The sequence below is a fragment of the Gorilla gorilla genome, chromosome 6, assembly GCF_029281585.2.
Source record: "Gorilla gorilla gorilla isolate KB3781 chromosome 6, NHGRI_mGorGor1-v2.1_pri, whole genome shotgun sequence".
Lineage (NCBI taxonomy): Eukaryota > Metazoa > Chordata > Mammalia > Primates > Hominidae > Gorilla > Gorilla gorilla.
In genome coordinates, this window is record NC_073230.2 from 10,755,563 (window position 1) to 10,770,612 (window position 15,050).

A 15,050-nucleotide genomic window follows, 5' to 3' on the forward strand; every position below is an offset into this window, starting at 1 on the left:
TTTACTGAGTGTGAATTATCTCACTCTGTCTACTACCCTGGAGATGGGAATTATTCCTAACTTTTACAGGAACTTGGAGTCAGCGATTTGCCCAAATTTCACAACTACAAAGGGCGGAGCTGAGTGAGACCTCAAAGCCCCATGACTCCACTCTTGGATCACCAGCCTCTATCTCCCAGCAAAGCAGAGGTGGTTGGGGTGAAGAGGCAGGGAGGTGAGCTCCCGACCTTGGGCAAAACACTTCACTTCCTTTATTTATTTATTTATTTATTTATTTATTTATTTATTTATTTATTTATTGAGACAGAGTCTCACTCAGTCGCCCAGCCTGGAGTGCAGTGGCAAGATCTCGGCTCACTGCAACCTCCACCTCCCAGGTTCAAGCAGTTCTCCTGCCTCAGCCTCCCGAGTAGCTGGGACTACAAGCGCACGCCACTACGCCTGGCTAATCATCATCTTCTTCTTCTTTCTTTCTTCTTCCTTTTCTTCTTTCTTTTCTTTTTTTTTTTTTTTAACTGGAGACGAGGTTTCACCATGTTGGCCAGGCTCGTCTTGAACTGACCTCAAGTGATCCGCCCGCCTCAGCCTCCCAAAGTGCTGGGATTACAGGTGTGAGCTACCGCGCCCGGCCCACTTCATTTCTTTATGCCTCAGTTTCTCTATCTGTATCAGGGCCAGCACCTCTCACACAGCAGGTAGTGAAGCTGCTGCTGCTGCTGCTGCTGCTGCTGCCGCCGTCCTGGGCTGGCCTACAGTGAGTGCTCACTGCACAGGAGGTATTGCTTCCCCCCGCCCAGCAGGTTCTCATTATAATCTTGCAAGTTTGAAGAAACCCAGCCTTGCTACCAACAGAAGATAAAAACAGACATGCCTCTCTGCCTCCAGTCTCATCCCCATGTCCTTGGGGCGCTGTCCTCTTCCGGCTCGTCCCATCTATGCACCCTCACTATATCCTCAGAACAGGGCACCCGTGGCTCCTTTTACTTTTTTGCCCCTCCTAGCATGGTGTGGAAAGGGGGCAGACGGGAGGCCTCTTTCTGAAACCACCTCCTGTTCGGCGGCTGTACTTGGACCTCAGTTTCCCTGTTTTGTTCACGTGGTCATTGTTAAGTCTTAGGGGACGTGTACAGAGGCTAATATTGAGCCACCAATCAGTTATTTGACAAATACCATAGGCGCTCTGTGAGCAGTAGCTGGCTCCTATCCCAGGCCCCAGCCCTGTGACATGCTCTCCACTCGCCCGGGGTCTTTCTTGGCTGGGACAATAAACCTACTGCATCAGGTGCTTCCTGGGGAGCCAGCCCCGTGCTGGGCTCACACCCAGCCCCTCTGCCTTCATCTCTTACATGATCTCATGCGACCATCATCACACGCCCCCAGGCTCCTCCCGGGCCAACTCCAGAGGCAGCGGAGTGGGTGTCACCTCCAGCTCTCCTCCCACAAAAATGCTGGCCTTTCAGCCTCCAGTGCGCTTAGTTCACCCCATAAACTCTGCTAATGCTTACCACATGCTGAGCGTCGGCGCCCGTCCCCACCCCCAGCCCCACAGGCTCCCGGGTCCCGCCCTGGGAGACCCTCCCACTGGCCGACCCTGCCCCAAGACTCGCCCACTCCACGGTGGGAAACCTGCAATGTGTCCCTCCCTATCCCGCCCTCCTCCAGCTCCGGCCAAAAGTGACCTTGGACGCTTCTACAATGCCATGTCCACTCCTCTGAACAGGAGGCGAGTTTGCACCCAGTGGTGCCTTTGGTTGCTAGAAATTAAAAACCCGATTGCGCGTGTTTGCAATTACGGTAACTTGGCGCGTCACCCCCAAGCACTGAGCTCGCTGGTGGTAGCCGGGCGCCTCTCGGGGCGCGCCCTATTCCGCCCTCGGCCCGGGGCTCCCGCACGACCTGCGCGTCCTGCTGCACCTGAGCCCTTCCCACCCGGGCGCCCGCACCGCCGCGGGGCCGGGCGAGGATGCAGCACCCCCGCCCGCGAGCCCGCCCGGGGAGCGCGTGCCGAATCGACGCCGCCTGCAGTCCCCACTACGGGTCCCTAGGGGGCGCAGCCGGCGCGGGAAGCCGTCCGAGCCAGGCGCCCGGGCCGGCACGAAATTGCAGGCGGGCGGGCGCCGCGACTTTGAAAACAATCGAGGGCCTGGGGGGCGGGCCCTGGGAGCGGGCGCCGCCTCCCTCGGCCAATCAACGGCGGGCGGCGGGCGGCGGACGCGGGCGGCGCGTGCGGCCGGGCTGTGAATGGGGAGCGGCGGCCGCGGCGGCTGAGGGCGAGCGCGACGCGCGGGCGGGCGCACTTTCTTCTCAGCGCCGGGCGGGGGCGGTGGCGGCGGCTCCTCAGCGCCCGGCGGACCCCTCGGAGCTAGCGCGGCGGGGCCTGGCGCCCCGGCCGCGGCGGGCTCGGGACTGCGTGAGCACCGGACGCGAATTTCCCCCGTTGACAACTTCTTCTCGCCCGGCTCGTCCCCGGCCCGCGCCGCGCCCCTCACGCGGGGACCCGGGACGCCGCCCCTCAGCGCTGGGCGGCCGCTCACCTCGGGCCGGGGGGCGCCGCGCCTCCCGCGGAGTGGCCGCGCCCGCTCGGAGCCGTCCCGCCTGTCCTGCCCGCCCGTCCGTCCGGCGCGGCGCTCGGGGTGGCGGCTGCTCGGCATGGCCCGGGGCGCCCGGCCCTCGGCGGCCGGTGGCGGCGGCGGCGGCGCGGAGCCCCCTGAGCGCGCGGGCCCCGGGCGGCCGCGGGGATCCCCGCCCGGCCGCGCCCGCCCCTCGCCGGCGCCGCGCCCCGGCCCGGAGCCCTCGCGACCCCGGGCGGCGCCCGAGACCCCCGGTGGGGACACGGCCGGCGCGGGGCGGTGCGGCGGGCGGCGGGCGGCAAAGTTGGGGCCGGGCCGCCGCGGCTGGTGGGCGCTGCTGGCGCTGCAGCTGCAATTGCTCCGGGCGCTGGCGCAAGGTAGGTGCGCGCGGGGTCGCGGGCCGGGGGTGTCGCCTCGGGGCGCGGAGGCGCGAACTTGAGCAGCGAGAGTGTGTCCGGGGTCCCCCCGCCTCCCGGCCCGGGTCGGGATGCGCCTTGCTGGGGGCTCTAGGGAGCCCAGGGGCTCCTCCACGCCAGACTCGGAGGAGAGGGAAACGGAGCCCCGTAGAGCCTGCACCCCGTCTGCTGCTTTGCGTTTTATTTTTTTTATATCGCAGTAGCACAAACAAAAATTTTTAAGTTAAGGACCCATTCCTCAGCTCTTTAAAAGGATGCCCGAGTCCCCTTCCCATTGCATGGATGAAAAAGGGGCTGGTCTGTACCTGAGTCTTCGCACCGCAGGGTCTGGTTTCCGGTGAGTGACATCCAGAAGACTTGCAAATATCAAGTGCCAGTTGCTGTGAAAAGCCTTTTCCAGCCCCTCCCCGGGGCCTCGTCCTCTCCCCAGCCCCCGCCTGCTCCTGACTCCCCCAAGTCCCAAAGCCCGACCCCAAGTGGGTGCTGCGCGGCCGGTGGAGCAAAACTTTCAGTGCCCACAGCTTTTGCACTTGGCTTTGTTTTTCTCCCTCTGTTGGCTTCTGTTTAGAATACAGTGGTGAGCTCTGAAATAGGGAAAGAGGATCTGCTGAATGGAAATGACCTTTTGAAACGAGAGGTGGGATCTCTCGTGAAACGAGCTTTCCCTCCCAAATCTGGGCTTCCCTCCACCCCCTCCCCGCCCGCGACAAAACCCGTAACATAGTAACATACCCCTGCCAGCTAGCATCCTTTTCTTTTGAAGTTTGCTGGTCTTTAAACCAAAACAACCCCCTCAACCCAGAAATAACTATTTTAATACGTCCTTTGGTAACGTCTTTAAAACACGTTAGTGAACTGGTTTTGCTGATGGTAGTTTTAGGAAAATTAACTTAGTTGTATTCCAAGATACAGCTAACGAAGAATCATGGTAAGGAACTCGGTATTCTGAGATTGACGAAGATGAGAGCATTAAACTTAAATTAGCTGTGTTCTGTGTCCTGTGAAGATGATTTATGTGTAGTAACATGACTTAAATGTAGTAACATTTTAAAGGTCTGAGCTCAAAACTATCATCCAATAGCTTAACAACGAACTCATACTTTTTTTTATTAATGCTTATGTAACGTTATCTAAATTGTGCCCCTCCACCCCCCTCCAGCTTTCATAAATGCTCCCTCTTATGTTTTACTACATGAAAACAAATTGCCATATTTCTGGTTAATTTAACTCCTCCATTACTTGGAAAATTTTCATTTCACTTATTTGTGCTTTTTGCTTAATGACTTACTCTGGAAGAAAAGCATTTATTAAGTCATTTTGTACAGTGGGATCTGTAGATTGTTAGAGAAACCAGGTTCAAGTGAAGAAATTAAATCACTTAGGATGACCTTTAAAATAATGTGTTTATTAAGTTTTCTTTTTTTAAACAGTGACTTGCATTTTGCACTAAGACCTGTACGTTCATACATTTGAAGATTCGTGCACAGACTGAAATGGTGGGGAAAAAATCTGCCAGTGGCTTTGTTTTGAAGCATATTACATAGATTTCAAGTTTTTATCAGTTGCACTTTGAAGGCTGTGTAAAGCATTGCATTTTAACAACTGAAATGTTAATGAAAATACATTTTAAAAATATATTAAGGCAACAACCGAACTTTGTTAGGGAGGAATATTTTATTCCTTTTTGGCAGTAAAAACATTGGTACCTGTTTTACATTTATATGGTTTATGAAAGTGTACAGATCTTTTAGTGTAAAATTTCAAATAGGTTGTCACAAATTTTAAATTCATTGACGGGTTTCTGTTCTCTTTGTTCTGAAATGTGTAATATATCCATCTTTTTTATATCATATTGAAAATTCATATTACAGAGGAGATGTCACCATTTGACAAAAGCTCATGTATCTTGAAAATGAAAATTCTGGTGCTGTTATAAGAGATTTCTGATGGGATGATGAGTTGGTCATATGCGCAGGAGTGCATTCTCTTGAATCTTATCAGATGTAACATTCTAAATGGAATAGTTACCACTACGTTGGAACGCCTCCTAAGTACCATATTATTACATTGTAGCTAGGTGAAGCTATGCCTAATTTCTCTGCACCTCATGTAAGTAGGCTAGGTCGTGTATCTTGAGAAAAAACATGTGCGACATTGATCAGTAAAAGTTACATTTTTATAACCTAGGTTACAAACCCTCTATGTAACTGATCATGATGTGAACCGCCAGGTTCAGGTCTTCCAAATGTAACTTTAATATGCCCTGGAGTTTCTTCTTTCTATGCGGTGATGAGAATTTCTGAGTTGTATGCTCTGCTTATTGCTGTGTGTTTAATTGCTTGTGACTTTCCCGGATTCCTAAAAAGCCAAGTCTTTAATTCTGGAAGGCAGGTGGCAACACATGCTTTCTTTATGCCATCCACCAAGGAGCCAGCTGTGAGTGGTTTGGAAGGATGACTTCTGAGGCTAAAGATGTATAAGCAGTCTTATGTGTGAAGTCCGTGGTGCCTTTAGCTTTACTGCTGGACCCTTTACAGGCTTATTGATTCTGGCAGTGTTCAGTAGACCTCCTAGATTCAGCTTGCGTTCCTCAGGCCTAGAAAGGATAGGAATGTTCTTGTCCATGGGGCTGTTCATAGTCCTCAGTTTCTCATTTGAAATTGTCTCCACTTGGACCTATGGTTCTCAAGCTTTGGTATGTGTTAGAATCACCTGGGGAATTTGATGAAACTGTAGAGTACCTACTCTTCCTCTTCCATGAGCCATATTTGCTTTCCATGTGATTCTAATACACATTGGAATTCGAGAACTACTCACTTATTACCTTGTGTTTCCCCCCATTCCAGACACCCGCTGACTTCTTGAAAACTCTCTAGCCCACTGTTTCTCAAACTTGGTTGCACATTGGAATCACCTGGAGCTTTAAACTTCTGATGCCTGGATGTCACTCCTAGAATTGGTTTTAATGAACTTGAGGTTTGATATGGGCATCAGGATGCTGAGACACCCCCTCCTCCCTCCAGGTGATTCTCATGTTTAGCCAAGTTTGAGAACCACTGCTCTAATGCTTTTACGTGAGACCACATGGCTTGATTTCCCTTTCATGCCTTCCTGGGCTTATTGTCCTCCCCCAACAATTGCAGTGACTTTTATGGACCTTGGGCCTGTGTTCACTTATACCTGTTCCAGGTTCATGATCTGAAACTCAACAGAGTACACTAGCTTTTCACTTATGTATCGTTTATTCCTACTGAAACTGTTGAGCCCCTGCTTTGTGCTGCCTGAGGTGTACATCGGAATCACTGGTGAAAATTTAAAATACAGTTATCTGGACTCCACTTCAGACCTGTTGGTTCTCAGAAGCATGCATTTAAAAACTCCACAAGTGATTCTTGTATGTTTGTGTTACTTTTTTTATTTTTTATTTTTAATCCTTGTGTTGGTAAATCCCATAATCTCACTCAATTTCTCTGTCATCCTTAGCCTGATTTTTCTGTGGTCTGGGTCACTTTTCTCAGGCCAATTCCCAGCCTTGGACAGGATCTACTAATTAGGCATTTCTGCCACTTGTTTGCTAGAGTGTTGAGTTCACTACAAATCTAGCTTCCTTTTGGGCCCATGTTTCTTTCCATTAATCCAGAAGTACTTTGCTTCCCCTCCTCCTAACCTACTCCCTTTACAACTTTGTAATTTGAGTTTCAACTGGAACTTGAGTTCTAGACTCCCTTACTTGAATATCATCTTAATAAAGAGTCTTGCTTAGTGAGTGCTCAGATACTTAATTAAATTTTATTGGGCCACTGGGTATTTAACAGACAACTGGTCTCTTGGTTGGTTACTGTCTTCCAAATCCAACAATAAGCAGTTATTACCCTCTATGCAGTCTGCATAGCCACCTGTAACTGTCCTTTATTGAACCTTTACGTGCCAAGCACTAAGTGCTCATTTATTCTTCACAGCAGCTCCTGAGAGGTAGACAGCATTTTTGTTCTCATCTTACCTATGGGAAAACTGAGGCATTCAGATGTTAACTAACTTTCCTGAGGTCCCAGGACTAGGAGTGGTGATGCCAGAATGAAAAGTCTGATCCAGAGTCTGAACATAACTTGAGTTCATAACCCCTGGGCTGGAGCATTTCCCATGTAGCCTCTGCCTTTATAAGGAGAGGGAAAAACGGGCAGCAATCAGATCTGTACCAAAGGGAAAGATGGTGGTTGATATTTTCTAAAAACAGTATTGAGTGATCTGACCTCAAGTTTTAGATTAACCTTATTTACGATTATGATTGTAAAATAAAAATTACATAATTTGGAAAATAGAGATGAGGGATGTATGTAACCCCTTCCATCTACCCATTCGTCTCCTCTAAGAAAATGACTATCACCATTTTGATGTATTCCCCTGCCCCAATTTTTCTTTCATAACATAACATGAATTCCAGCTTCATGGTGGTCTGTTGGCAGAGATTAGACCACCCCAGAATGGACTACTGGGAGTGCACCAACCATTTCTTTGAGGAACATTTGGAAAATTGTTTTATCTGCACTGAAGTGTATGAATTTGAGTCCTTTAAATAAGGAGGTGGAGTTTGTAAGGTACTGATCTTTTATTAGTTTGCCTTAGCACACATTTTATGTAAACAGTTTAGGCTATACTGGGGTTTATACCTAACCAGAAGTTTCCTGGGCCCTCAAATACCGAGATAAAACAACGTGGAAGGCTGCAAGTTAAGTGGGTAATTAAGTGATATCAGGTAAGACTGTGTAGTTTAATTCTCCCTACCAGTTGCCTTTATGTTATTTCCATCCTCAGAACCCCTGTATTGCTTGTATTGGAATACATAGAATTTGGCGTCCAAGGTGGCAGAGGTGTGTGGCATGTAGTGTCTTTCTGCCTGCCTGCCTTACGGTGTCCCAGAGATCAGAGACTGGTAATGTCAGCTGACTGAAACTAGAGAATGGAATGGACACAAAGTGACGATTCTGATTAGGTCATGGCTTAAATTTCTCTAAGAAGTAAAGAAAGTGGTAGTTATGAGAGTAGACCTCCAGGTCCAAATGCATTGAAAGTTGAATTAAGCTCAAGGTGGGGAATGAAAATCACATTGAAAGGTGTAGTATAAAGAAAAATTAAGGGTTATTTACAGAAGAAAGCTGTTGATATTTTGTTATTTGATTAAATACTCCTGGTACCCAATTATACATTTAACCCAAAGTAACCGAGCATTTTAATTTGCATAGTTTCTAAAATTTTATTTGACTTCATTTCTGTAAGGCATTATCTTAAATTTCCCCCTAAGTATGTACACCTCTTTTTTTTTTTAAAAAAGGGCATAAATGTTCATACCCATAATCCTGCGGGAGGACATATTTTGTCAGTTGGGACAGCAAATATGGCACCTCCTGCCATCCTACGGTAGCACGTAGAAAGAAGCTATAGGTTCTTCAGTGAATCCCTGAAATGCAAAAGTCTGTCACAGTTAGATAACTACCTGCCAGTTATTGATCCTATACCTGAGATCTGTTCTGGAGAGGTTACTACTCTTAGAGCTTCATTATGTGAACAGTGTTGCCGCTAAATCCAAATACAAAAATCATGATTATTATGGGAGCATTGCTGTAGGGAACCCTTGTTTATGTATGTGCAATTCTAGTATTTAGGTGGTTGGCTTCCTGACAGAAAGCTCCAAAGCCAGAAACTCATTCCATCAGCCTGGTCCCAATCTCCTGTGGGTATTGTGGGAATGAAAGCATTTTTTATAAAGCTTTCCTAGAAACATGGATATGGTAAATGGAAAAGACATTGGGCTGAGTATCAGTAGGCCTCGTTTATACTTCATTCTGTAACTACTGTGCAATTTGAGCAAGTCTATTAGTCTCTCTGAGTCTGTTTTCTCACCTATAAAAGGAGGGATTAGACTAGATGTTCAAAATTGTTCTACTCTGATTCTCTGATCTTCTATATGTTGTCATCCTTTCTGCCCTTCACTAGACTCTGCATGTGTCTCCTCTCTGGGGATTCTGTAGCTCCATGTGTCTTAGCTTAGAACCTAATTTTCTTCATTTTACTTTTCTCAGAGTATTTACAATGTTGAAGACAACTAAGATGCAATGTAGTATTTCTCCTTAGGTGCTGCCGTCTAACACATGATATATTTACTCTAGCCTAAAAATGGTTCATGTTCAAAATTTTAGGTTCTGTAAAACAAATTGGTGCCATAATTTATCAGTATAAGCCTGAAATTTGGAGAAATAAATTTTCTTAAAATGTGAGATGCTTATTTATCTACATGGCTGGAAGAAGGGGCAAGGCTAACAAATCTGGAGGTAATTAATGCAGTGAGAAACTTAAAAAGATATGAGAAAATGGCGATGGATGAGAATGTTTATATTTACTGTACAGTGACCATCAGTAATTAAAGAGATTAGTAGATGTCTGTTTTTGTGCTTAACATAATGTTATGTTGGTTTAATTGTCTTCATTAGGGGCTTTTAGTAAAACAAAGGGTCTTTAAAATTAACACAATAATTTTTCACTTTAACAGGCTTAACTGGCACTTTATTGATATACAGACAATGTCTAGTGAAGATAACAGCTATCAATTAAATAGTCCAATTTCTTGAAAACAGATATGTCAGTCAAGTAAATCTATTTCTGATTTTTGGAGATTAGCTTGATGAACATGGGCTAAGACTATAGTTTCTGCAGTGTTTTTGGCTTTGGTTCATTTTCAAAAAACTTTTTTTTTAATGGATAAGACTAGGCTTTAGAGTTGTGGGTTCAAAGAATGGGCTAGACCCTGGGGTCCATATTATTATGTAGAGTTAGTCTTTGTGCAATGTTTGGTTGGCTTTTCTCCTTTCTATAACTCTCCATGGTATTCTAGACCTAATTCTTTACCTTGAGGGGGTTGGAAGCTCTCAAGTGTGTAAGCTTAATTTTACAACGATGAATAGTCTTTCCAATAAGAAGAAAATACAGGGAGATAACCACGTAATGACTATGGTGATTTGGGGAGGAATATGGAAACTTGGGGAGCTCTGGTAGTTGCCTTTGTTAAGAATAGTTGGTAGCAGGAATTTTAGCAACCCAAGCAGGCTAATTAGAATATATTTCAGTTTTAGAGTAAGGAGGGATTTTGTATCCTAAAGGTATAACCTATCATACTTAACTAAGGGTGCTGATTTCCACAGGTGGTATATTTGTGAGTCCCTCTCTCTGGTGTGATCCTTAATTTATTTTGTGTGTTTGTGAGCCTGTTTTCAAAGTGAAGGTCAGTTTTATCTTCTCTCTAGGTGTTAGGTGCGATGCAAAAAGAATGAAAGAGATTTTGATAGGGTATGAGCAAGCCCTTCTATACAGTGGATGTCAGTGTTGATTTTTATACACAAACCACCAGATGGCAACAGAAAAAGTGTTCATATAGGATATAATCTGTGGTTTCCACAGCCAGGTTTTTTTTTTTTTTTCCGTCCATGATTCACCACTTTTTAGTATGCTTAGGCAACATGTACAATTTCTGGCTAAGAGCAAGGCGAGTTTATAATACCCAGCTATGTGAAATCAAAACCAGGTAATAGAATAGTGGAAGAGTGTCACTAGAAAAAGATTTTTTTTTTTTTTACATGAGTGTATAAACTGTTCCCAAAGGGAGCAAGTTTCCAGGGATGCAACTTCGATTTATATTATTGTATAGTCATGCTTTTACTTCTGATTTTTTTATTCAGCATTTATTCAGCTCTTACAGTAAGCTGTAATGATTTGCAGAACATAAAAGAAAACATGGCTGTTACCCTAAAGCATTTTATGTAACACCTTTAAAAGGAAGAGATACATGAGTTTACAAACATTAAGCATATTTATGTATTTGCCGGCCAAAGGTATTTTTACTCTATGTAGAATTTGTTTTATTTTTGCCTTGTAGGCATATTCCCTTTTTCTAAGCGTGCTGTCTTGGCTCTTCTAAAACGGTTGTCTTAGCTAAAACTCCTGGTTGCAAGCTAGAAACTCAGTCTGAACTACTTAAGAAAAAAAGGATTTTATTGTAGGAGTCCTGGGGTATCACAGTATAACTAGGAGAATTCCTTTACATTTGGCAAGTTTAGTATTCACTTCCACCTAGGGAATAACTAGAGCCACATGCTCAAAAGCTCCCGGGTACTGTCCTTTTGGCCATCATCTCTCAGTTTGCTTCTGTGTCTGTGCTGGCATCATTCTGGATTCACTGGAAATTGCTTTCTTTTTGTGGCTGAAACCCAGCTGTCACCACTCTTTGCATTCCTATTGCTTCAGACCCTCAAATAAAGATAGACTTAAAGCTTTGGTACTGAGTCCAAAATCTGTGAAATGATCAGATTTGTATTTTAAAATCATCTTGAGTGGGGGGAATAAAGCATTATTTTTGTTGCAAAATTGAGAATGGGTTGGAAGAAACCAGAATGAATGACTGTAGATGTGTTGGACTGTAACAGCAATTGAGGTGAGAGAAAGTAGCAGCTTGGGCTAGGTGGTGGTGCTGGAGATGGAGAGAGGTAGATGCACTAGAGAGGGATTTAAGAGGCAAAAAATACATGGGATTTGGTCGTGGGTTGGGTATGGAAGGTGAATGAGAAAATATCAAAGGTGACGTCCGGGTTTCTGGCTTGCATGACTAGTTGGCTAGTATAACCGTTCACTGAGGTTGGACCATCTCTGGACAGCATGATCACTAGTTTGGTTTTGAATTTATTAATGTGAGGGACCTTTGAGGCATCCAGACAGAGCTGTTAAGTTGTGTGGATAGATGAATTTTGCAACCAGAGGAGGGTCTGGGCTTTTGGTATAAATATTTGTGGAGACAGTATAGCATACTGTTTAAGAGGATAGGCTTGGCATAAAAAAAACAAACTTAACCATTTGCTAGCTTTGCATCCTTGGGTTGGCCACTTAATCTTCATTAATCTCGACTTTTCTTATTCCTGAAGAATTGTGTAACGATTCTACCTGCTTCCTGTAGTTGTTGTGAGGGCTGATTGATATGATTGTAGGTAAGCTGTTTTTATCGCATTACCAAGTACATAGCATGCATCCAGTAAGTGTTAGGTGGTGTTATTTATTCTTTTGTGTGGAGGAATCCTGCCTTATTTATCTTTTCTTTTCCTGTAATATTAGGGAGTGATGAGTCACGGTAGTAGAGTGGGGAGTATGGACAGTTGACATGACTGGAGAGGTATTATAGTAATATTAGCCTGGCTGGGATACAACCTGGATAAATTGCAGGGCGATGGGCCTGGGGGGAGAGTAGAGTGATGGAGATGAGTTAGGGAATGGTTATGATAATATAGAAATAATATTTGAACTGCAGTAGTATTGGGATGGAAAAAATGGAATGGTCAGTCTTGCTTAGAGAGGTAAATAGATGAGAACAAAAGGCCATTGGATTTGTTGATTACGTGGGTAATGGTGATCTTTTTGAGCTCAATCTCACTGGAGTTCTAGGAGTACAAAGTAGATTGAAGTTCATTATGGAATGAATGGGTAGGGAGAAAAGAGTCAACCGGTATGTTCTTGTTCTATTGAAATGCTCAAGGAAAGAGAACTGTGGAGGCATTTGAAATGCATAGTGACAAAAATGATCTTAAAATACCTTGGGAATATTTTTTCCAAATTTGAAATCTATTATTGAGGCTGGGAAAAAAAATTGTCATTTGGCAGAATGGTAAGTAATTATCACAATTCTCTGAAGTGATCATTTCTGTTTCATATGTTGTGACTACTGGAGGCTTCTAGCAACATTGTCACCAAAGCTGAATGTGGAGGACTCCCTTCACCACCCTGCTATAAACACACAGAAACTGTGGACAAAATATAACAAGAACAAACAAGCGTTTCTGAAGTTTAAAATACCAGGGAATCCCTAGGTGCCAGCTATGAACAGAAAATTCAGAGCTAGGGCGTTAATCAGGAGCTCAAGGCCTGTGGTGGTTTCTGATCTGAATACAGACCCCAATGGCTTAGTCCTGAGGGTCTCATGGAGGAGTAGGAGGCATGGCCTTGGGTCTGCATAGACTTGGAAGGTGGAGTAAAGGTTCTCTAGCATCAAACCTTGAAGGGCTTTTCCATCTGTGAAAAGAGAACTAGAAAAACTTTGCCTACTGGTTTGGGAAAGTGTAGGAAACTTGCTGTTCTCCTGGGGTTGTGATCATTAGGAATAAAAAAGGGACATCTAAACTCCAAGACTGCACCTCATAATTGGGGTGGATTCAAATTTAACATTTCTTACAGTGCAAGTAACCTTCAAGCTGAGATAAATTAGCACAAAATCTGGTCTAGAACTATGGAAATGAATAGAGCCCTCAAAAGTAAGTCTGAAACTGACCTGCAGAGCAAATTAAAAATCTAAGACTCTTGCAGAAGAAACAAGTCATGCTATAGATGAGCTTGCAATACAAAAATTGCGCAGCTACACAAGGAAATGAATCACCATGAAGGAGAGTTAGCAGATGAATAGTATTCCAGGAGATTGAGATGATAGGATATATGAAAGAGATTACTTGCCTAAAATTATGAGAGATGAAAGGGGTAAGATCATAATGAAAGAGCACAGATTAGAAAAATAACATGGAGTTGGAAAAGAACCCAATAGGACTTCTAGAAATGAAAATAATGGTCATTAAGTTTTTTTTTTTTTAAAAAACCTCAATGGACAGGTTAAAGAGCCAGGTAGATATAATTGAAGATAAAAACTGTATTGAAAAATCAATAGATTTTTAAAGGAGATCTGAGGAAATTGCTTGGAATACAGTAAGAAGGGATAAAGAAATGGAAAATGAGTGGTTACGATTCATGAACTTTAGAATGAGGAAGTCCCATATTACCTTCTGTGACCTTCCAGAAAGAGGAAATAGAGTAGGAGAGACACTATTAGAAGATAGAATGGCTGAGAATTTTTCATAATCAATACAAGTTCTGCCTGAGCTCTTAGTTTCAAGAACCGTAGTAAACCCCACACAGGATAAATAAAAATAAATTCATACCTAGACATATTGTAGATGAAGCCTTAGAAAATAAGAGGAAAGCAGTCTGAGGAAAGTTGATGTCTAGACTGGCAGGCATTTTGTTCATAGCAGAAGATGATTGAATAATAACATCAAAGGCTGGAAGTGGAAATCCACTACCAACCTAGAATTCCATGTCCATGTAAAGTATTATGATACTCAAGAGTAAATGAAATGGCTGGGCGCGGTGGCTCATGCCTGTAATCCCAGCACTTTGGGAGGCTGAGGTGGGCAGATCACGAGGTCAGGAGATCGAGACCATCCTGACCAACATGGTGAAATGCCATCTTTACTAAAAATACAAAAATTAGCTGGGCACAGTGGCATGCACCTGTAGTCCCAGCTACTTGGGAGGCTGAAGCAGGACAATTGCTTGAACCCTGGAGGCGGAGATTGCAGTGAGCTGGGGTTGCGCCATTGTACTCCAGCCTGGCGACGGAGCGAGACTGCATCTCAAAAGTAAGTGAAATAAAGATTGTAGATAAAAAACAAAGTTGATGATTAGTAGTTGGAACTATTAAAAAATGCACTTCAAAAAGAAAGAAATTGAACCCAGGAGTGAGGTACAGATTGTAAAGTGCTAAATGATAGGAAGCAGTGTTGCAATGTGCCCCTTAAATTTATATGTAATTGCTTTGCAGTTTGAGAAAAGTGTCAGCAGTTTCCACTACAAGTACTCATACTGCAGAGTATGAACGGATTAGCGAGAGTGTAAGCAGTAGGGACGGGTTTGGGAGATGTTGGTCAAAGGATACAAAATTTCGTTTAGAAGGAATAAATTCAAGAGATCTGTTGTACAACATGGTGACTATAATTATTGATAACGTGTTTTATTCTTGAGTTGCTAAAAGTAAATTTTAAGTATTCCTACCCAAAAAAAGTATGTGAAGTAATACATATAATTAGCTCTATTTAGCCATTTCACAATATATGTGTCAAAACATGTCGTACACAATAAATATATACAAGTTTTTGTCAAAATAAAATTTAAAAATGTATGTGAGCAGGAGTTAATTCATCTAATGCCT

General features: G+C 44.2%; 1 protein-coding gene across 2 annotated transcripts in view; it reads left to right on the plus strand.

Moving 5' to 3' along the window:
* The first annotated feature begins 2,553 nt into the window (after positions 1–2,553).
* The window catches only part of SDK1 (sidekick cell adhesion molecule 1), a 965,237-nt gene continuing 952,740 nt past the window's right edge, over positions 2,554–15,050 (plus strand). For both annotated transcript variants that reach the window (XM_055346825.2, XM_055346826.2), the window contains exon 1: positions 2,554–2,947. In XM_055346825.2, coding sequence (XP_055202800.1) covers positions 2,650–2,947 — 298 coding nt within the window. In that variant the 5' untranslated portion in view covers positions 2,554–2,649. The remainder of the gene's footprint in view (positions 2,948–15,050) is intronic.